At 43.3% G+C, this 22,155-nt stretch overlaps 1 protein-coding gene across 1 annotated transcript in view; it reads right to left on the bottom strand.

Annotated features, from left to right (window-relative positions):
• Positions 1 to 2,069: 2,069 nt before the first annotated feature.
• Positions 2,070 to 22,155, bottom strand: part of ITK (IL2-inducible T-cell kinase) — a 29,245-nt gene continuing 9,159 nt past the window's right edge. The window contains exons 2-17 of the mRNA XM_010179089.1: positions 16,811 to 16,915; positions 15,159 to 15,240; positions 13,645 to 13,773; positions 12,973 to 13,013; positions 12,032 to 12,183; positions 11,482 to 11,547; positions 11,239 to 11,293; positions 9,784 to 9,863; positions 8,997 to 9,133; positions 8,126 to 8,200; positions 7,298 to 7,469; positions 6,359 to 6,575; positions 5,644 to 5,708; positions 5,436 to 5,554; positions 2,687 to 2,844; positions 2,070 to 2,141 (exon numbers count right to left, since the gene is read on the bottom strand). Coding sequence (XP_010177391.1) covers positions 2,070 to 2,141; positions 2,687 to 2,844; positions 5,436 to 5,554; positions 5,644 to 5,708; positions 6,359 to 6,575; positions 7,298 to 7,469; positions 8,126 to 8,200; positions 8,997 to 9,133; positions 9,784 to 9,863; positions 11,239 to 11,293; positions 11,482 to 11,547; positions 12,032 to 12,183; positions 12,973 to 13,013; positions 13,645 to 13,773; positions 15,159 to 15,240; positions 16,811 to 16,915 — 1,725 coding nt within the window. The remainder of the gene's footprint in view (positions 2,142 to 2,686; positions 2,845 to 5,435; positions 5,555 to 5,643; positions 5,709 to 6,358; positions 6,576 to 7,297; positions 7,470 to 8,125; positions 8,201 to 8,996; positions 9,134 to 9,783; positions 9,864 to 11,238; positions 11,294 to 11,481; positions 11,548 to 12,031; positions 12,184 to 12,972; positions 13,014 to 13,644; positions 13,774 to 15,158; positions 15,241 to 16,810; positions 16,916 to 22,155) is intronic.

Consider the following 22,155-nt stretch of genomic DNA (forward strand, 5'->3'; position numbering starts at 1 on the left):
CGAATTTAGCTTTACGAGAATGTGACAACAGGCTAACTCTGACTAAAGGATGAGAGGGACAAAGAGAAACTTAGTTTAAATTTCCTGTAGGCAAAAAAAAGCAAAATCTGTTTATAAATGCTCATAGTCCACATACTGGTTCAGGCTACAAGAGAGTTTTGGCAGCAACCCTGATTCTAAGGTAGTACTCTGGTCCTGCATTCAGGATTGACATCCTCTGGTCTGAATGTTAGGATTCTCCTTGCCTGAGAGAGATGTTCTGTGTGATATTTGTGGGAGCAAACCAAAGAAAATAATGTGGAATCAAAGCAAAATGGGAAGATGGGCTTGCCTGTATCCATATACCCGAAAAGATATTCTGGCTCGTAAAAGCTACCCTAGAATCATGGGTCTGAAAAATACCACATATTAAGCCTCCTTCTATGAAGAAATAGTTTGAGACAGGATATGTGAGATCATGGGATTACATTATTTCCTTGTTCCATTTTTGTTGGCAAACATTTGAACCAGACCTCTGTAATGACAGGAGAGATTGCTGCTGGAGGTTTGCACCTCAGAGCTTTTGTAAACTGCTGTCACGGACAGTTAACTCATGTCCTTACCTGCCCAAACAGAGAAGCATCAAAAATACATACTGCATGTATACACATTTCATCTGTGAGTCCTCTTGACTCCTCTAGTTACTGTTAATGCTTAGCAGAAAGTCCTGATTGTATTTACAAGTTCTGCAGGACACCAACACCCACACTTTTGGTTTTGAGGTCAGTTATGTTAAAACAGTGTCTCTGTCTTCCAGTGAAAATATAGATTTTAATTGAAACACCAGGAGATGGATATTGTTTATACCTTCTGCTGTCACCACATAATGTGAGACTCGTGGAGTAGGTACCCAGGCAGTCCATTCGCATAGGACTTCTTCGATCAGTCCCTTCATTCACAGAAGAGATGGAAAAGTCTTTACTTGTGATAATTCAGATACTTTTTGAAGCAGGAGAGAGCTTTTCTCATTATCACTGGTGCACTGAGCACTGAAAACTCTGCATGTTTTCTCCTCATGGCTGCCCTTCTGAGCCCTCTGGCTCCTTTCTTCCCATCACACTAATTCAGGAGTAGGTTCCTGTGCCTTTTGCAGGTAATTGGATCCTGGGATGGATCCTGTCTTGTCCTTTACTGGAAACACATAGCACTTTGCACTTCTCAGTCCTCCATACTCGTTTGAAGACATTGGATGGTGATCATTTATTTATATTCTGATGTAGAAAGACAGAAGAAAAAACAATATAACCTTTCAGCTTTGACTTCCCCCCTCCAAGAATGTCTCCTTTTGCATCAGAGTCTCATTTTCCCACTTTCTGTACAAAGCAATTTGAGAGAATTTCAAGACTCTTCAACACGTTGCTGTTTCTCTTCCTTCCTTACAAACTTGCATGCACACACAGACACCTCTTCAGTTTATCGGGTACCAGAATCCTACTGCTGTTATGCCACAGTTTCACAGAAAATCAGGCCAAGGGAGAACAAAACCACCTTGAAATATCAGCATCAGAAATGCAGTCACTCAAGCCACCCTGTTCCCGTGTATCCCAGGCTTATTTCTGTTCAGAGCTTTCAGGTCCAGCCCATTCTGAATTACAGATCCATGGAAAGGTTTAAACTTTCCTCCTCAGTTAAAGACAGGGTTTTGAGTTTTTCCCCCAGAGGGAAGACCTTCATTTGGGAGTTCACAGAACTGGAATAGCAATGTCAGATCTCTTAGATTTGAGGCTTTATCTTCAGAAGAAATACATTTGCTGCATGGTGTGGTTCAGGACTCTGTGCTCAATGGCTGCTGCTCCTTGTAAGATGCAAACTACATTCTTGGCCAAACCAAAGCCTGTGTCTGTCTGGGCTCTGGAAGACCTGGGGATATCTCATCTGTCTGGAAGTACCAGCCCCTGCCCTCTCCTTCTCCCCAGGCATATAGCAAGTGTCTATGGTGAGAGGACTCTTGTTAATGCTTTGTGTGGGGAAAATCCAGCCATCTGCCCTCTCAGGACATTCTTAGCTTTGCTTGGTGGCCAGTGCCATGATTACAGATCAAACTCGGAGATTTCACTCAGCTGATAGAGCAGAACAGAAAAGGACGGCCGGTCATCTTTCCTCTGAGCAGGGGAGAGAAGGGAGAAGGAGAACATTAATGTCAGCTTGAGAGCAATGGAAAGCTTAGTAAAGAAAACCTTGTGAAGAAACTGAGTATTAACAAAAATACAGCCTATTGTTATAGTGAAAATGCCAACGGAAGAATGAACTTCCTTCTGTGCAATGTTTCTTTTCTACTAGCAGTGAATTTTGCCCAGTGGACACTAAGCACCTTGTAATAGGTTGGCTGTCATTTTTATCATAGCTATTAAAAACTCAGCCCCACAGATCCACAGCCTTCTTAGGAAACAAACTATTGAGCTAACTTGAGTTAGGTGCACTATATAGACCTCTCAGTGAAGTCAATGCATCCTATAGAGACAGCAGCTTAAATAAAAGGCAAAGGGCCTTGAGTTTGCTTGCTAGTGCAGAGGAAAGCTGCAAAGTGCTTCACCTCCAGGATTTTACCTTCTGTTAGCATATAAAGAGCATACCCTCTCCTCCTAAAAACCAAGATGAAGAGAGCTCTTGTCTTTGGGAACTATGGCTCTCCCATTACAATACTAACCATCCTCCAGCAGTGGCTCATGACTTCATAAACAGCCTTGGAGGCCAGCTTGGGTTTGTAGAGCCGAAATCCTGCATTGATTTCTTCCACCACTTCTCCATTGGTGCGATTCTCATAGGGGATTTTACCTTCACTGAAGACCTCCCACATCAGCACTCCTAAAGCAAACAAATGAGAAAAATCCCTAAGAAGCAAGTAAAATCTTCAGCAGGCCCACGGTCACCTTCCACTTTCTCTTCTCTGCAGCTCAACGTTAGTGTCTGTCACTTGAAAAAGCATTTTCACTCAAATTCTTAGTACAGATCTGAAAAATCAGGCCCTAACACAGCTGTACAGTTTAGGATGCCACCTAGGATCTCTGCTGGGTGCTGGACTGTGTGGAAGTACCACTTTGGTCACTGAAAGCTTGACTTCTCTGTGTCCTGCTTCATGGCAGTCTAGCATGACAGAGACGTCTTTCCACATAAGTTGAACGAAGTCTTAGTGTGTTAAATGTCAGAAAGGAGAGCAGTGTCGTGTGTCTTCTCCCAAACTGTGAAGAGGGAAAGCTTGTGCAGATTGTCCATCTGGATGAGTATTGAGGAAAGGAGTACCCCTATTTTGTCATTGAGACAGTTTATCTATTTTTCTTCAAGTCAATCACACACAAGGCACATGTCTCTGACATTCCTGCCTGCAGTGTGTCCTAAACCAGAATTTTCTTGTGTTTTGGTGAGACTTGGGAGCAAGAAAGCAATATGAAATACTCCATTCCTGAGCTTTTGCCTGCAAAACCTCCCAGGTGGTGTGACTCACTGGGATGAATTCACATGCAATGACAGTGGAATTTCAAAGGACTGCAGCACATTTTTTCTCTTTTCCTAAACATTCAAATAATTTCCTATGATTGCTGTTCAGAGCAGTACAGAAACTCGTTTCTCAATTGTGGTGGAAGAGAGACAGAGACAAAAAGACTCTGGCACACATTGCAGTTGGCCACCACATCAGAGAGGCTCTGCAAATGGCGTGAATAGAAGGCATCTGTGCTATGATTACGTTTAATTTCTTTGGTCAACTAATATGACTGACTTGGTAAACTGTGTTTTACAGTATTACAAAACATTGTATTAGAAAAGGAAGACAGACAGATTGATTTGAAATAAAGTTGTGTAACTCCACAGATAACTTTGCTAAGTGATGCCTGCTTCCCAGCTTTGAATCCTTCAAGCAAGAAGACACACAGAGATTGCAGCTCCCCACCAATGATACTGGCTCTGCTGAAGAATAAGCAGTGCAGTGGTGCTCCCCCACTGTACAGATTCCTGCACTGGGAATTCCTCACACCCATCCTGTTCTGCACACAGCAGGATTTCAGGCCTGGCAGAAGAGGTGAACGGGCTGCAGAGTAGCAGAGCAGAAAGCTTCTCACAGTCACGAGACCATGACATAACAGAGGAATCCTCTTATGCAAACCCCACTGGATGAGGAGGTAACAAGTCCAGCAGATGTACAACACTGCTGTCTGCACGTTTCACGAAGAAGGACTGGCCAATGCAAATGAACAGCGCCGAAACTGAAGTGAACCAACTTTACCCAGCTTGGCTTGACTGTAAATCAAACTGAGCACCCCTTTTTGGGTCAGTTTCTGATTTGTGAAGCAGAAGAACATGCTTGCCAAAGCAGCATCTCTTCCCATGTCACTGCCACTTTGCTGTGAGTGTCAGAGACAGCTCCACTGGCAAACATTGTCCCTGGTTAATACGTGGTGAGTGCTGGCCACCTCTGCCACATGCCAGGGGTCACAGAAGGAGCAATGGTGCTCTCTGAAGCATCTCTGATTGGGATCTTGAAGGCGCTGCATGGGTCTGAGCACTGAGCTCCCACTGTGCTTCTCGTAACCCACCAAGGAACACACAACTTCACCCAGTGTGAGTGCCACAGCAGAGCACAGGGAAGGCAGAGGGAAGCACAGAATTCACAAGCGCAGACTGGTAAAGGTTATAATCCTGCATTATTTACTGCGAGGCCCGGAGCTGAGTGGCGCCCCATTGACTGTGTGCTGTGCACAGCACACTGCACCGATTCATTCAGCAGCACCGTGATTTGCATGTTAGCTGGAGATGGGCCAGACACATCAGTGTGCCAGACCGACCAGCCAGGGGATCGCCTTTATTATCTCCAGTGCTGGTGACTTTGGGGAAAAAATATACAATGGTTTTCTTATCTATGAGGGTCCAGAAAGGAGACCAAAGAACAGAGGCAAATCAGAAAACAATGCATTGGGGAGCAGGAAATGAGGTGAGAGAATGTGAACAGGGAAATCATATTTTTGGATTGGCCTAAAGTGGATGAAGTCAGCAGAGCAAACTTAAAAAGGCAGAGGGTTTGAGTGAAGCATCAGTGCCTGGGACTGACATGCCAAGAGACAAGAGTGCCTAAATGTCTTTCCTTTTCTTATATGATCTTGTCAGTGACTCTCCAACCTTTTCTTGGACACTTCTGCTATACCAGCATGATATGGAGTTCATTATTTGGTATTATATAGCATTATATGGTCAGAATTTGCAGTGTTCCAAACTATCTAGGTAGTTTACTCCTTTCTTTATTTTTGTAATTCACTTAAATGATTTAGGCTTGCTTTCTTAAGCCATTATTCAGGCCTGGAGCCCAGACAGGGTAGTGTTTAGGAAAGTTTACTTGAGGGCTGAGCCCCTGGGTTTTATGAACTGGCGTTTGTTGAATTTTTTCCATTTTGACAAGAAGTTCTTACCAAATGACCAAACATCAGATTTGGTGCTATAGTTGCTGTAGGAGAAAACCTCTGGAGCAGACCACTTGACTGGGAACTTGGTACCCGTGGAGCTGGTATACTGGTCATCAAGAACAATCCTGGAAAAGGAAAAGAAGGGAGCATGCTGAGTAACCCCCCCATCCCATGACAGCCCCGCAGGTAATGGGCGCAGGCTCGGCGGCATTACCTTGACATCCCGAAGTCAGACACTTTGACCACGTGCGATTCCCCCACCAGGCAGTTCCTGGCGGCCTGCAGAAGAAGACGGTGCAAGGACAGAAAGTCAGAGCTGAAAGACTATCACTCGAGGTTCTCATGCTTCCTGCACATTTTATGGCCAGCATGTTCCTGTTGCCAAGAAAGCTGTTCAACCATCAGTCTGATTTGCAGGCCCTTGTTGCCCAGAAAGGGCAGAGAAAAACCCTAAAATATCCACAGCTTCCCACAGTCCCTACTCTGCTAACAAAACAGCAGCAGTGACTCATGCAAATTGATTGAACACCACATACTTAAAAGCGTTTTATCAGCAATGCATGTTTATGCCTATGTTAAAACAGGTCTTTTTGGCATCTTCACTGATTTTAAATATGAAGAGTGGTCAGTCTCTGGGAACTGAGGGAGCTAGGGCTCTCAGGCAGCAAAAGAGTCCACTCAGAAAAAGAGATGAACTTTATGTCCTTGTTTCTTCTCTCCTCAACACATTTAAGGGAAATAGATTAATCAGAGCTCCAGGGGATGCTTTTTTTCCCCCTAAAGTATTGACGTTGCTTCTGCAACAAGCGGTAATTCTGGATCCCATATCGAAGATAGACAGGAGGAGTGGAAAAGCTGAAATTAAGGCAGAGAAAAAACACAATGATAAGCCCAGCTGGAGCAGAGGAAAAAGTCTGAGACCAACATACCAGGTCTCTGTGGATGACAGAGTTTTGTTCCAGATAAGCCATCCCTTCACACACATCTTGGCACATCCCCAGCAGGGTTTCCTTTGAAAAAGTGCCCCGCTGGCTCCGGAGGTAGTCGGTCAAGCAGCCGTTCTCCATGAACTCAAACACCAGGCAGATGGGAGTGTTCTCAAAGCACACCCCATAAAGCTGGACTAGCTTGGGGTGAGACAGCTTCCTGTGGGATGGGGAGGGAAGGTGGAAAAGAGTCTGAAATAGGCTCAGGGCCTTCTATCCTTACAGCAAGTGTGTTATATATGGCCACCTGTGCCACCCTGCTGCATCTCTCTCCCTGCAAAGGCCAATTATGAAAGCAGAAAGAAGAAAATGTGTAGACCAAGTCTAACAATGTCAACTAGCACTGAGTATCATCCCATTTTAATAGTAATGGTCACCAAAAGACTTTTCTGCATGGAAAATCATCTAATGAAACAAACAAAAAATCAATTCATGTCTACTTTGGAGGGAAATATAAAAAAATACAAAGTCAATAAAACCAAAGAGAAATATTTTCAGTTTTGCAAAGAAAAAAGAAAATTGTGCAGGTAGGGTTTTCCATTAAAATTGTCTTCAAATTTTATGAGATTTAGTAATCTAATTATTTTTTACAAAACTTTTATCTTGATAACACACCCATTAACCTTGGCTTCCAGAGCAGCAGAGATCTGGAAAACCATTCTGGATATCGACAGACTTACAAGCACAGTAATTCACCTACACTTTATATTGCCTCCCTTTGTAACCACCAGAGCTCAGCAGTCTCTCTCTGTACTGTTTAGATAGATAGTACATAATCCAAGATTAAATTCCCCATTCATATTCCTGAACGTTATCACAACACTTTGGTTCAGTCTTGTGAATCCTACAGGGTCTGGTTTTCTTGGTGCATCCACAACTCACATCAAGACTTTAGCTTCTTCAATGAAGTCCTCTTCAGACATCGCTCCTTCACGAATGGTCTTTATGGCTACTTTTGTCTTCTCCAGCAAGTAGCCAAGGTAGACCACCCCAAACTGACCACTGCCGATTTCCTGTACACGGGTGAGCTCAGAGGGGTTAATGACCAGTTTCCCTGTTGATTGTGAGGGAGAAAGAGTGAGGATCTAGCAGTAAAATGTCAAACAAAAATCTTCTGTGGTTTTAAAAATTGAGACAGGACTCAGAGCGAGACTTTCTGGCTCTGCTTCAAATTGTCTGTCTGACCTTTGAGTGGGAACAACAACATCCCCTTTCTTTCCCCATTTGTCTTGTCTATCCAGTTCTTCAGGGAGGATTGTTTCTATCATGCATATGTGCTCTACTGAGCACAACACTGTTCTGAGTTTCTTTGATGTCTCCAAGAGTTATATTAAAGGTGATACCAGCAAAATTCTGCAGACAACTGTACACAAATGGAGGCATCTTTTAGGAGGGGCTCAGCTTTCTTCAAGTTATGCTATCCTCCTACTCCCATCCCTGTTCAGTATTCATTTATGGTTTTAATGTTGACTTCATTGAGACCCTGGGTTTCTCATCACCTCCCTCAGAACACTGCACAATCAGTTCACTCAGTTATCAATGGCAATGACAAAGATGATAATCTGGTGAGTAGTGAGGTGTAAAGATCTGAGGAAAGCTATTTATTGTGGTGATAGTTACATGAATATTCATCAATACCCATGGGGATATTCAGATCACCCAGCTAACCAGGAGGAGTGTGATTCTCATATAGTCATGAGAGTGTCATACCGTAGCTCAGTCCTGCAGTGATTGGGGCCTTTTTTCTCCAAGAAGAGACTGCATACCGCAAACGAGTGACAAGACCTGAAAAACAGAGGAAAAGGTGGGTTCTAGTTATTGTCACAGTCCTGGGAAGTGTGGCTGTCACTACCCCAGAAGGCAGCCTAGGCTCTGGAAGCAGATCTACTGTACTGAGTTCTCAGCTCCACTTGAGGGCAGCTGAACCTCTACTCAGACTGTGATTTCCTGCCTGCTAGAAGGAAGCCAATTCTGAGCAGTTTCAACTTATTTCCCATTTTCAGTCTATCAGCAAATGCGAGCTGTGGGTCTCTATTAAGTCTGATGAAATTCCAAATTATACCTTTTATTTTTAGGGTATTTTTAAAGCCTAGGACTTTTCTTGGTACTCCTGGACTGTAGCAATGGGAGTCTTTGGTGACTCCTGTGTCTAGCTATTGACCCTGGCCATGTCCCTAACTCTGTGTCAAATCAAGGCCCAAGGATATATCACCTCCTGGGCAAGAAGGCCCTGCAGCATAACTCAAAGAGGTAGCTTGGTCTGGCAGTGGCAACACCCCCCCACCATGGGCTCCTAAAAACGGAAAAGCTCTCTACACTATGTGATTACTGTCATTATGACATCTGTGTTGATCCTAGTCAGCCTTAGAAGGATGACCAGAATGAAGATGTAATGCTGGAAGCTAGCCCAAGATGGTAATTTTGCTGCCATCCAAGTGCCAGGATAAGTGGAAGAGAAGGTGATGCCATTTAACATTTCATTGTAAGGACAGAGGGCTCGGGAGCCTTCTGTTATTCCAAACAGTCACCTGGCTGCACGGTAAAAGAGCTGCTGCCCTGGTCAGTGTTAGCCTTGACTCACCTGCCGCATTGTGCTGGTGATAGTTGATAAGTTCAGGGATGCAGTCAAACACATGCTTTTCTGCCAAGTAGTATCGCTTGGGAAAGTCAGTTGTCTCATTGATGTGATAATGCTTTATAACAGGATTGTTATCCGTGCTGAAAAAGAGGAGGTTTTCTTTGAGGAAAACTAGTTTGCAGCAGAAATACAGGAATGTGGGGTATAAATGGAAGAGGAGCGAGCGAGCAAAGGGGAGAACCTCCCTTACGCAGAACAAATGGGAGAGGAGCAAGGAGTGAGCAGCAACTGCCTACAAAATCTGTGTACTTGTATGTTCTCCCTCTCACTCATGGATGGTCTCATCTGTAGAAAGGCTGAGGTTTCCTGATAAGAGCAGGTTGAGTACTAACTTTCTCTGCCTCTTCTTTCTGAAAGAAAACTTACTGTTCCATCACTGAAACCCTTTCATTAGTCTTGTATAACCCATCTCTGATGAGTCCAGCATACAATCCACATTGATCCTAACAACACTTCAACTGGGGAGACAATTTCATCAAAATAACAACCCCAGTGATGTCTAAGGGTCTATTTATAGGCATATATTTAGATGCAGGGAGAAGTGGAGCCTTTAATACTCTTTGCGAATGGCAGCTAACTCTTCTGCCTTTTTTGGAAGTGTTTTCCTCTGTCATTTTCATGAGCCTTCTGCTCTCTCTTCATAATGCCAAAACATCATCAGAGATTACACTCTCATAGAAGCCATTTCATTGATGTAATTGATGTGAAAAGCTGCTGAGCTCAGCTGTACCTTAACGCTTTGGTGAAAACAGAGACTGTGTACATGCCAGGCTGCCTCGAATCTCTCACCATGAAGGCTCCTTCCCTGCCCTGCAATAGGAGCAAAGGAGAGAAAACTGGTTAGAGACATAACGGAAAAAAGGGGGCTGGGGACAAAGCCCTGCTCATTTTAGCCTTGTTTATGCTCGCTCATGAGGTCATCCTAAAGACCTAGGAAAAAAATGAGCCATCAGCCAACCGACACAGCTTGGTCTGTTCCATGCATGCCCCTGATGGCTGCCCAGGGCCTGCAGGTACACCCAGCTGGTCTCTCTTGGGTGCTATGTATTTTTAGCTCAGTTTCCTGAGGAAATGAGACTTATGTGCTCGTGCCAAGTATGTGTGGGTGTGCATACATAAGCGTGTGCCTCCCTGGCCCTCCAAGCCTCTCCTTTAGAAAATTTGTACCCGTTGGTTGCTTTCAACCCTATCTGACAGAATACTGTGATACTCATTTTACACAGGTTCAATGAACTTGGCAGCCGAGTGGAAAGGCAAACCCCTTTGAGTGCTCTCCTTTGAGTAACTTTAAGCACTGTTCTTGCCTATCCATCTCACTTGACAGCAGACCTGCCCAAAGATCACTCATGAGCTTGGCCACGTTTCTGGGGGGAGATGTGGAGGCTGTAAGGTTTTGAACCAGAAGGCTCTGCAGCCACACAGGGGTAGTTGCCACAGAAAAGTTGTCCTGGTAGGACCAAAAGAAAAAATAAGATCACTAAACCATGCATGGACACATGCTGTAGGAGTTTATAGGAACTAAAAGAAGGTTTAAAATTGCACAAAAATGCTTTTATTTCCATAAAATACTGTAATTCCAAGAAATGACACTTTATTTGAGTGTCCTGTTAGTGTAAGAGCTGATTTAAAAACTAAGGCTGTGTTTGCGTGGAAAATTTGAAGACCTTTGTTCTTTTTATTTTCACTGCACTTTTCACTGGAAAACTCTGGCTCAGCTGAAAAATTAAAGATGCGTACTTACATGCACATACACACATACACACAAAACTAAGAAAAGAAACCCAAGCCCATACTTCTGGCTTTCACCCAAAAATATTTCAGCACGAGATTGGTTAGATTTTCAGAGAACTACTGGCATTTGCAGGCCTCCTGCAGAGACAGAAAAGACGAGCTAAAATCACAGTTTTCAGTCCACACAGTGTTCTGAAACGGTGTTTTCCATCAGCTCCAGTTATTGGGTGTGTTTGACTGAAGAAGGATGGTGCAGCTCTCTGCCCACGCTCAGCTGCAGTGGAAGCAAAGGGGGTTGTGAATGGTCCTTTATCTTCCTAAGAGCGAGCCAAGGACAGCAACACAGCAGGACCCCAGGGCTCAGCTCTGTCTTACACAAAGCAGCCCTCTCAGGCTTCTTCTTATTTGGGATTAATTAATTATTATTGCCCATCCGCCCTGCGCATTGGTTTACCTCATCCTTGAGGAGTGTTTCTGCTTTGCTTCTGCTGATGTTCTTATTGTACCACCTGAAAACAACAAAAGACTCTGAGTCAGTGTTTCTAGGCTGTTAAAGTTTCTGCTGAAAAGCCTCCAAATTCAGCATCCCCAGCCTTAGCAACAACACAGTATGTGGGGCAGGGACATTGGAGGCCGGTAACTTCTATAACAAATCCAAGGCACTTAGAGGTACAAGAAAAACATAGGCACAACTTACTCATATATTTGCAGATTCTCGGGTGATTTTTCCGCCAGGTAGCTACTTGGCACGTAGCCTTCATGCCTGTTAAAATGCAACAGGGCGTGAGTGTTTTCTCTGCATCTGTGGGAGTCAGCCCTGAAAGATCTTCCTGCTCTTTGCATGATAGAAATGCTGACTGTTACGTACTTAGCAGGGTTACTGGAGAAAGAAACAACTGATTGCACCTCAAAACTTGGAGAGTTTCACAATTTTCACAGTTTTCCCCCTACATGTATGAGGGCAAATAACAGCCTAAGCTAAGGACAGGTTTTTTGTTTTTTGGGGGGGTTTTGTTTGTTTGTCTGTCTGTTTGTTTGTTTGAAATTAACTTTTGGATCCTTTTTCTCCAGCTACCTGGAAACAAACAACATCAAAGGGAAAAAAGTTACTGTAAATACCCTTCTGTCATGATTTTGCTATATATCAGAAGATGCTTCACAAAAGTTATACTCCAGGCCAGCATATATGTTAACAGAAGAACCAAGTGGATTTAGAAAGGATTTGTCACTGTTGAAAAGTGACTTACCCATTCTTGTCTTGAATCAGCCACCAATGTTCCTCAGAGCTGTCAATCACGTAATATTCCTCGTTATATTGTAACGTCAGCTCCTGTGGATTCTGGGCTTCATAGTCATATATGGCTATGACTAAGGCTTCCTTTGGGTCTAGCAACAATTTCTGCACAAATTAGGAAAAAGGCTCATCATATTCATATTCATATTCATAAAAATCAGTGGTGTGCTCTCTAAAATGATATTTCCCTGGCAGCACCGATGTCCTCTGGGTTCAAAAGCCTCAAAGCTAGGAAAGCACCCCAGGGCGTCTAGTGGGGAATGGTGGCATCATGAGAATTTTTAGCACTTTCGAATAATGAATTTCATATAAAAATTTCAGTTGTACCAAAAATAGTTATTGACTCCTTCTTAGGGCAGGATTACCTCTGTCTGATGTGTTCTTCATAGGTATTTTCTAAGCTCCTCTTAAAAAACTTCAGTAATAAAATCTCCATGGTCTCCCTAAAAGGACTATCCCAATGTCCTCCAGTAAGGCACCCAGCTCTAACAACCACCTCCCTTCTTATTAAATAAACCAAAGATATTTTGTCCCATCAACAAGTGGGTTTAGGAAATCACTTCTCTCTTCCTCTTCACAGCAGCTCTCCTCATATCCCAGTTTCCCTTTTCTATAGATTGAAAAAAAAAATACAGTTGAAGCTTCGCCCACCATTAGAAAGCTATTTGTGAAAACAAGTTGTCTTTGCAGGACAGGACCTAACTCTAGTGGGATGCTGATGATTTATAGCTTATGAAAGAGTATGGTAAAGGTAAAAAAAAAAGCCCAGGGAACATTATCACAGGTGCTGTCCTGAGTCCCTGCACTGCAGAGAACCTCAAGGAGGGGATGTTCACCACTGTCAGTTAAACACACGGAACACTAAGGACAGCTTAGTTTCCGCTCTGCACTCACCCAGTTATCTTCAGGAGTGGGAGGAAGAGGCTTCTTTGAGGCTGAAATGAAATCAAGAAAGATAATTTGAAGTAGATCTGCATAAAACCAGGGGAGAAACCATCAAGGTAATGAACTGATAAAGGTGCACCAGTGAACAGCAAGCCTTGGTCTTTTAGAGTAAGACATGCCAACAGCCTGCACTGACACAAGGACTCTCAGCCACACAGCATGAGTTTGAAACTGGGGTACAGATTACTTAGGGAATCACCCAAATACAAGGTAGAAGTGTCTTGGGTGAAGAGTGATTGACTGCTTGTATGCTTTTTTAGGAGACAAAGATTACACTTGGCCATTGAAACCACAGACGAAATATGGTTAGGACAAAATAGGACACATAGGTTTGAATGCATATATCTCAAGAAAGTTACTATGGCTTAATGACTGACCACAGCTGATCAAGATCTCATTCCAAAGACAGTACCAAGCAGCACACAGAAAATGTTAATTCAAAATGAAGAATGCCAAATACAGTAAAAGATGAGCCCAAATACTGCAAGAAGCCAGCAACAAGTCTCTTGATGGAAATGTAACATGATATTATTCGATGTTATGTATGAGACAGATTCAATCCTTTCATTTTGCTAGGAATAAGTATTTTCAAGGTCAGAACGGTCTTAACAAATCCCATACCATTTTTGGTGGGGTCATACTCCACGCAGCCAGCTGCCATCTTCTCTGTCTGAGCACAGCATCTCCACTTGCCATCTATCCAAAAATCTGGATGACACTTTGAAACCAAACTGTTGTTGTTTCTAGTTTCTGGAAAATGTTAGGGGAAGAAAAAGGAGGCAGAAAATGAATTTATTTTTATTCACAAAAGCTCTGCAAGATATCTGGAACTGAATGGAAATTATCTGCACTTTAAAGAAGCTTCTTATTCTTCTCAAACTTCGGTGAATATTAGAGCCTGCTCCATTAATGGAGGAGTGAATGCCACCATCAACGTGGAGGAATAGCCTTCCTGCTGGCAATGGAGCCCATACCTCTCTACCGAGAGATGATAGCAAAATCCTACCAAAGTAACTCCCTCTTTCAACTGCTAAACACCAAAACCTCATAAGAAAGGTCTCATAAAGAGAAATAAAACCTGGCAGGCCATACACTGATGATTCCCATGAAAGACTACAGCTCTACAGCAAGTATATATGTAGGACACAGACACTTGCTGCTTTGCCTTGGTGTTCAAAAGGATCTGTACAAGATGGCATTCACCAGCACTAACCATTTTTTTGCACATGTAAATACCAGTCTTGAGTGTCTACATGAGTAATTAAAGGTCCTTCTTTTGGAAGCCATTAGGGCTAATTTTTCCAAAAGGAACAAAACAATCTCTGCTGGCCTGTTTCAAGAGACCATTCAAATTGTCCGAGTGGACAGTCTCAAAATGCTGAATGAGAAGAGGTGATAAAGCAGAAGCTGGAAGCAGGTGCACTCCAGAAGGGGAATAACTGGTTGCAAGAGTGAGTGCGTGAACTTAATATCTCAACCAGGCACAATGTTTTCAGAGTGAACACTACAGCAGCTTGTGTTGTAAAGCAGGAGAAAGCTATGATGGCAATTTTCACGGCATGGTGCAATTTTCATGTAACTAAGTAACACCTTCCTTATGTCAAGTATTATGCTTCCTTTCTGCCTGCAATGGTTAGTTACTGTGCCTTCACTTCAGAATCATTGCAGCGAACCACAGCACAATTCAGGACGTGAACAGGAAATGAAAGCCACCCACAAAAATGTTTCTGAATAATCATTATTGTCTCAGAAGATTGTAATCTAAACAAAAAAAATCTATTAATAAGAGCTGAAAAATATTCTACACAGAAAAGATTACTTTCTAAAAAAAATTAGCCATATAAAAATCATCTCTTCCTGAATGAGAAATCTCAAATTATAGTACCACATTAACAGATTATCCTAGAAAGAGGCAAATAAAGCATTCCACATCCAAATTTTCCACTGCTGCTGAAAACACACCCACCAAATTTACAAGCAATTTGATTTTATAACCTCATTCCCCAGTACCACTTTGCATGCTTAGATACAAGATGTCAACTCCTCTTGCACTTTTTCTCTGCATTATAGCTTGGGATAGACCTGGTCTAGGATAAGTAACTTCAGCACTTAGGTGGGCATGCGGGTTTTATTACCTTCCTTCAGTGTAAAGACCCATCTCTGCCGGCTCTCACGATTGGGTGCAAACACGTACAGTATGTAGTTATCGTGGACGATCTGGAGAGGGGAGTAAAGAAGCCATTAGAGACAAACCCAGACACGCTGGGCACGAAGGAGTCACAAATTACACACAAAAGGATGATGTGGGGGGTAACAGCGCCTGTTCAGAAGCATCTCTTAACCTCATTGAATTTGACTATTTATAACAGAATAGAAGCCCTTATTAAGAAAGAATTCCAGAGAAGCAAAGTTTTAGATCAATTTTATGCTGTTAAGAAATGCCCGTGAAGTCAATGGAGACGTAGCAATTTCAATCTGCAGAGGATTCAGCCTGTTACTTGCTGACTGCAATTTATCCTTCTAAAGCATCTCTGGGGAAACAGCATCTGTTTCTTAGCAGTTTCTTGTAAGATACCTTCACTTAAGATCTAAGAGCCAAATTTTCTTGTGTCAGTATAAATCTCAAGCAACTCCCTGGAGATTATTTGGATTACTATTATTCTTTAAAAGTTTTTAATAGCTTTCAGTAGGATTACAGAAGGGAAATAAGAAGCTGGAGCAGATGAACAATGAGCAATCGAGACACTGTTTTCTTCAATTTTGCCTTAATAACGAACAAACAAAGGAAGAGAAATACAGAACATTTGTGAAGTTTCAGACCAGAGAGTAAAATAATCCCAAGAACTGAAATGAATCGGATGACTACATTTGGGCCTAAAATCTGACATAATATACAATCTATACTTCTCCTCCAATATTTATCTCAACAATTTAATTCCAAATGGGACCTGGTCTCTTTCATGCACAGATCCTTTGATAAACTTTGACCACTGTCTTTAAATAGAGGTTTCTACAAGAGAGCAGCTGTTTTTTAGAGCTTCTCCAATGGTGTAGATGAGGCAATGTTGATTATTGTTAAAAGAAAAGGAAACATTTGCTCTATATCTTGCCCTGAAGACCTTGCAGGCACACACAGCCGTGTGACTCAGTTGCTTTGTATGCTACAGAGAGATAAACTGTAACTTCTTTTACAAAACATAGAAATAGTGGAGGAATAATTCCCACTCATTTAAATATATTATTGTTATGTCTGTGTAATGTTTTGACAATCTAAGGCAGTTTTTGAAATCTGCAGTAAGCAGATCTCCAAAAGATATAGCCAGGAGCATGCACAACTGCACAAAATCCCTCATTTCATGCCTCTGCACGGGGCTCACTTGCCAGATGAGCCACACAAAACCAAAAACCAATGGTGGCTCCACAGGAGATTTACAGCTGGGTGCAGCTGAGATATTTTTTTAAAACCCCAGACAATATAATTTTACAAAATACCACAAAACTGACTGTGGGACAAAATTCAGATGTGCTACAAGCCGGGACGATTACCCTGACCTCGGTGGAACACTGTCCATCATGACTGATCCACTGTTACCATTCCACCAGTACTGGTCACTGCCTTCACTCTATTTTGCTATTCCCACAAGCATTGGGGATACGAAGATACAGATTGGAAAACAGACCCAGAACAAACAGATCTGAGTGTCTGTACCTTCTCTAGTCCATGGTCACTGAAGCTAAGGGTAGCTGAAGCGATATCTCCATCAGTATGGTCAACAGCCAGACTCACCTGGAAAGGATATTTATACTGACAGGGAATGATGATGTCACTTTTCACAATTTCCACACATTTAATCCTGGAAAGTTCCACAGAACCCTTCAAAGTCCTTTTTTTCTAAAAGACAGAGAAAAGCACTTGGTTAATGCTAATGATTGTGGATTAAGTGAGTAATTAGACAAGACTGTCATGTCCACAGGAGATTTAATTTTAATGAAGCAGAAACAAATTAACTGATTATGTAAGACACATAAATGTATGAAGAATCATTCTTATATAAAGCATTTCTATGTAGATTGCACATACACGTACTTATATGCACATATATTTCAACTCAGCTCATGGATTCTTAGAGAACCAGTCAAAACCTTTGATTGAAATTCAGGTTGTTTTTTTTTCTTCCAACAAAATGAAATGCTCTTTTATCCAAAAGGAAGTATTTTCATAAAACGTTCAGTTTACCCACACTCCTGTTTCATACTGAAAAGCTATAAAACAGTAAATATTTTACTTAAAAAATATTTGGGAACCGAGAGTTTCAAAACTATGCATTTTATCTAAAATGTAACATTTTTACTGCATCTATTTTCCAAAAACAAAACACTTTTCGTTTTTTTTTTTGCTCTGCCTGTGTTTTTAGCTAAGAAAAAATAACAGGAAATTTAGAAATAAATAATATACTCAAAAACTTGCCAACAATACTGTTTCTCTGGGAGCCTCTGCTGTGTTGCTCTTCATCATATACCAGATACCTTGATAACAGTATGGACAGTTAGGAGAGGGCAAGAAAAGAACAGACATCCAAGCATCCCAGTGACCTCAGCACATCGTATTTCCCACTGAATCCTCGCTCCGTAGCTCCTTGGCAAGAAGCGCTCAGCTCTTGCATGAGAGGGGTGAGGCGCACGTGGGCACGCGTCAGGTGGGAGCTGAGCTGGGGTATCTGGTGCACCCTGCTGAAGGATTCACGGCAAATGCGCTCGCTCTTCGGAGGCAAACTGGTTTCCTGTTTTGATTCGTTTTCAGTAGGGATTAAACACTAGCTGTCTCCCAGCTCGGCTCTGTGACGGCATGACGGAAACCAGTGAGACTTAAGAACACCAAAAACACTGCTAAAACTTGTGTTTCTCAAACACAGGCAGCTGTCAACAGGAGAAAACATGAACTTCAGCAACCACGTAGCACCTGTCATTGGTTATAATTCAGAGACATAGCAAGACTTTGCCAACTTCCTTGCCCTCCCGTGAACCCCCAACCCAACCCTTTGTGTCCTTCACCCTCCAGGTCTCTTTTGCCCCTTGCTCCCCATGTCACCATGACCCTGCAGCTCTGCCCTGCTGGCAGTGCCCATCACCCAGGCAGGGTGCCTGCCCCTCTGCACAGCACCCCCGTGCCGACCCTCACTGCTGCTCCATTGCTACCTTCCATCAGCAAATTCAGCCTAAAACAGGGAAGCAGCTGATGCCACTGGGGATGGGGTGAGGTTTGCCACAGTGCACTGTCAAACAGAGAGGTTCTGAGACTCCTCAAACCTTATTCTTGCACCATGGGCTGGATGCTTTTGTATACAGGGTGGTCTCACATTGCTCTTGCAGAACTTTGCTGGTGTATTTAGGTTTTGTATTTGTATTTGCTTGCAGTTCAACCAATGCCTCTGCATTTACTCTGCCAGCATCATCTCCTGTAGACAGCATCTGCCTACATAGCTCCATGGGGTGGAGTGGAATTTTTTATATCAGTAGACCCAAGGCCATAAAGTACCCCCTAAATGTAAATACCAATTAACTATCAAGAGTATTGCCATGCCTTGGAAGGCCTTACTGCACCCCATTTTCACCATGTGTTTTCTTTAATTCTTGTCTATTCACTTCTTTCTTCCAGACTTGACTTCTGTCTCCACAACCTCCTCTATCATTTGTTCTGCCCGTGGGACTTCTACGCCTTCCATGAGACACAAAGCCTTTTATTTCCTATAAAAACCTTCAATTTTGCTAGCATTGAAACCTCCTTCATCTTATTATTTTGAAGTCCCAGTGCTTAACCACATGGAGGCTTTAGGAAACAATGCCGGGCTAGTCACACGCTCTGCTCTTTTACTGCAGACTGGTTTTTGGTGATACTCTTCCAGACTCTGCCAAAAGACAGAGTCCAGCCTTCTCAGGGAGCTTTGCACAGTTGTCCTGCAGCTCTCATCACCTACTGTGCTCCTTTTAATCATGTAATTTCAGCAGCGGAAACTCCTCATAATCTCCCGTTGCAGTGCAATGTCAGGGTGTGTCTCACAGCCAGTGCATTGCCCTGCACATCCTTGGCAGATGGGACTTTGCTGATAGAAAGAAATTACAGTCCTGTAGCAGCACAAATAACTGGAATTACCACTCACAGACCAGGCATTACCCAGAAACTGGGCTGGAAGCTAAACATATCCTTGCTTTTGTGATGCCTGACTGCACTTCAATCCAACAAAAGCAACTGGGCTGTTTGGAAGGGTGTGGAGAGGAAAAGCCTCTTAAATATGGTCTCCTAAAACCTCAGAGACTTGTTCCTAAAAGGGCTAGACAAAACATGCTGACAGATCTCCATTTATTGTTTTCAGTCTAACCGGAGTATAATTAAGCATCTCTTTTAGCTGGTCAGTCAGAAAAAACATCAGTGGTCTTACTGTGGAAAGATAACCAAGGCATACTGCTGTCCCACGAGAAGTACAGTGTGCTGCAGATCAATCCATCCTGTTTTATTTCTTTTAGTACGTTATTTGCAATATGGCAATGCCAGGAAGGAGAGAAAACTGATCTGAATGGAGCCAGGTACATCACAAGCCCAGTGCATTACATTCTTCATCTTTGGTCTTTCACCTCCTCTTGCCACCCTGCTCCAGCAGCTCTTTCACTGATTAATCCTTTAGTTTGTGTCTACTGCATAAATTAGATGACCACAATGGTTCCTATTTGCCTTAGATACTAGGACAGTTGACTATGGGACAATTGACATAGCCCTGCCCTGCAACACAAGAAGGCATCTCACCACGCTTGCTTGGAGAATGACCCACCTGGCATTTATATGCTACGACTACACAACCACCAACACTGCTACTCAACCACTGCTACCCAGTCAGCTTGGCCACCCAACAAAACAAATCACTTTTCACCAGCTCAAGGTCTGGGGCAGGGGAAGGAGCGGGGATGTGGAGCCCATGGTGGGAGGGCAGCAAGCCTTTGGCGGCCACTGCAGGTGACACAGATCTGTGCCGTGAGAACGCTTTCTGACTGTGGCTCTGCACCCTCGGTCTTCAAAAATGTCTAAGATCTTGTAAGATATGGGGCTATGCAGTCTGAGGGATTTGCTACTTTCTGGCTAACACCTTGCTGTTGCTATTTGTGAAGCCCATTCATCAAACATGCTGCACCAAGCACTGAGGCTGAAGATCCCTCAGTGCATACTTAGAAGTTTTGCTGAACCTCACTGTATTTACCACAGGGTCCTGGCAAAAAAGGTAGGCACCAGTGCTGGGAACAGAGGGAAGAGAGAGAGGCCAAACACTAGGAAGAGGTAAGGCAGGAGTGGGCAGAGTCTTATCTCAAGGAGAAGAGGAGGAGAGAGCAGGCAGCATTTTCTGGCAGGCAGAGAGGCAGCATGCCATGTTTCATAAAGCTGGCTTGGTTCAGAAGTTGTATAGGAACTTGTATCTTGTTTCTTTTGTACTGGTGAGGGGAAAGCCAAGCAATTAAGATTCAAGCAGCCCCAGACTCCTCAGCAGTGGTCACTTCCAAGGGCTCTCCATGCTGCAGGCTGGGCTTTCCTTGCCACGCATCACTGGGTGTTTGTGTTGAACTCTACATCTCCCTGTACCTCATCCTCATCGCCTGCGCATCCCTCCCTTTGCAATTCTGGCTGCTCCTCCCAGCCCAGTCAGGCAGCCCAGAGCAGAAAGGAGTGCAGTCCCTTCTATAGCCTCCCTGTGTCCCTGTGTGGATATGGTGTCCTTCCTCCCACCATGAGGTCCATCCATGAGCCTGTGTTTGCCCACTGCTCCCCAGTTGCAGCTGGACATTTTCCCCCAGTAGGAGAGAAGGAGAAAGCTGATTTATAGCTGCAGTGGAGCAAGGTAGGAAATTCCAGTCCTCTGTAAGCCCAACCACAGAAACATTTCCGTCACTAAAGCATTTCATGAGCTTCTCTGTAGTGTCAGGGCTTTTTCGTAAGAATCTGAGCCAAACTTCACTCTCTGTTTTCACTTATTGTCTTGACTAGAAGGAACCATTCTTAATTGGTCATTAAGTAGATGAGGGGTCTTTGTCTTGGCATGTGGCATGACCCACTTGTCCTGTGTCACAACCCGCTTGTCCTGTGTCACCTGCTCCCTGTCCCTCTGCTCCAGCTGGGCTCAGTGTGCAGCCTGGACAGAGGCAGAAGCTGATTTGGGGATTTCTTACTCTGTGGGCTTGAGATGATGAAATCAAATCAGTTTTGTTGGTTTTTTTTTCAATGCTATAGACAGTCCCTCAGGAACAGAAAGGGACAAAAAAGCAAAAGCTTTGACTCCTGCACACCACTAGAATAAAATGTATGTAAGTGTGAAGAGAGGCTTGCATGCACATTGAAGCATTTTTAGAGTGGCAATGAGACACCGCTGTGCTGGTGAGTGCAGCACCTTCAACATCTACTGCAGGCACTGGCCTTAAGAGGACCAGCGTACTCTGCAGAGGGCTTATACTTGCCCGGTGAATGGTCTCTAGGACTCCATCGACAACTCTTACTAGTGACATAGTAACTGCACATAGTAACAATAAATTAGCAATAACAATAATACAACTTAACCATATCATGCTACCATCAACTGTAGCTTCATCCCACTGGTTTCTGAACCATGACACAGATGCACCATGGTGTGATGGAGAGGTCAAAATGGGCTCAGGAGAAGGCATGAGCAGGGAGCAGAAGCAATGCAGCTGCCCTGGGGCAGTGCTCGAATGCACACAGAACTTCACATGTGCCTTTTTAGTAGGGGTTTTTTTCATGAAAATCAATTCCCTTTCTAAAATTTGGAGATACAGTGCTCAGCTTCCATCTGTGTTGCTGTCCTTTGGCTGCACTTCCATATAGAAAAGTGGATTTACTGAATTTAACTGCTGTAAATTCAACCTGGGATCTTTACACTTCTTTCCCCTTCATGCATGTTATCACCTGTCATGAAGACTATGGAGTCTAAGTGGTACCGTCAACCATGCCTATGCCACTCCACTGCTTTTAAGAAAAGAAACACCTGCACTGTTGATACGCAAGCAGCAACAGCACAGGAAAAGAAGCAGAAGTCCTTTCCACTCCGCTGATCAGGGCTAAGAGTGAGCAAAAGTAAA

This window comes from Mesitornis unicolor, unplaced genomic scaffold, assembly GCF_000695765.1.
Source record: "Mesitornis unicolor isolate BGI_N332 unplaced genomic scaffold, ASM69576v1 scaffold15502, whole genome shotgun sequence".
NCBI lineage: Eukaryota > Metazoa > Chordata > Aves > Mesitornithiformes > Mesitornithidae > Mesitornis > Mesitornis unicolor.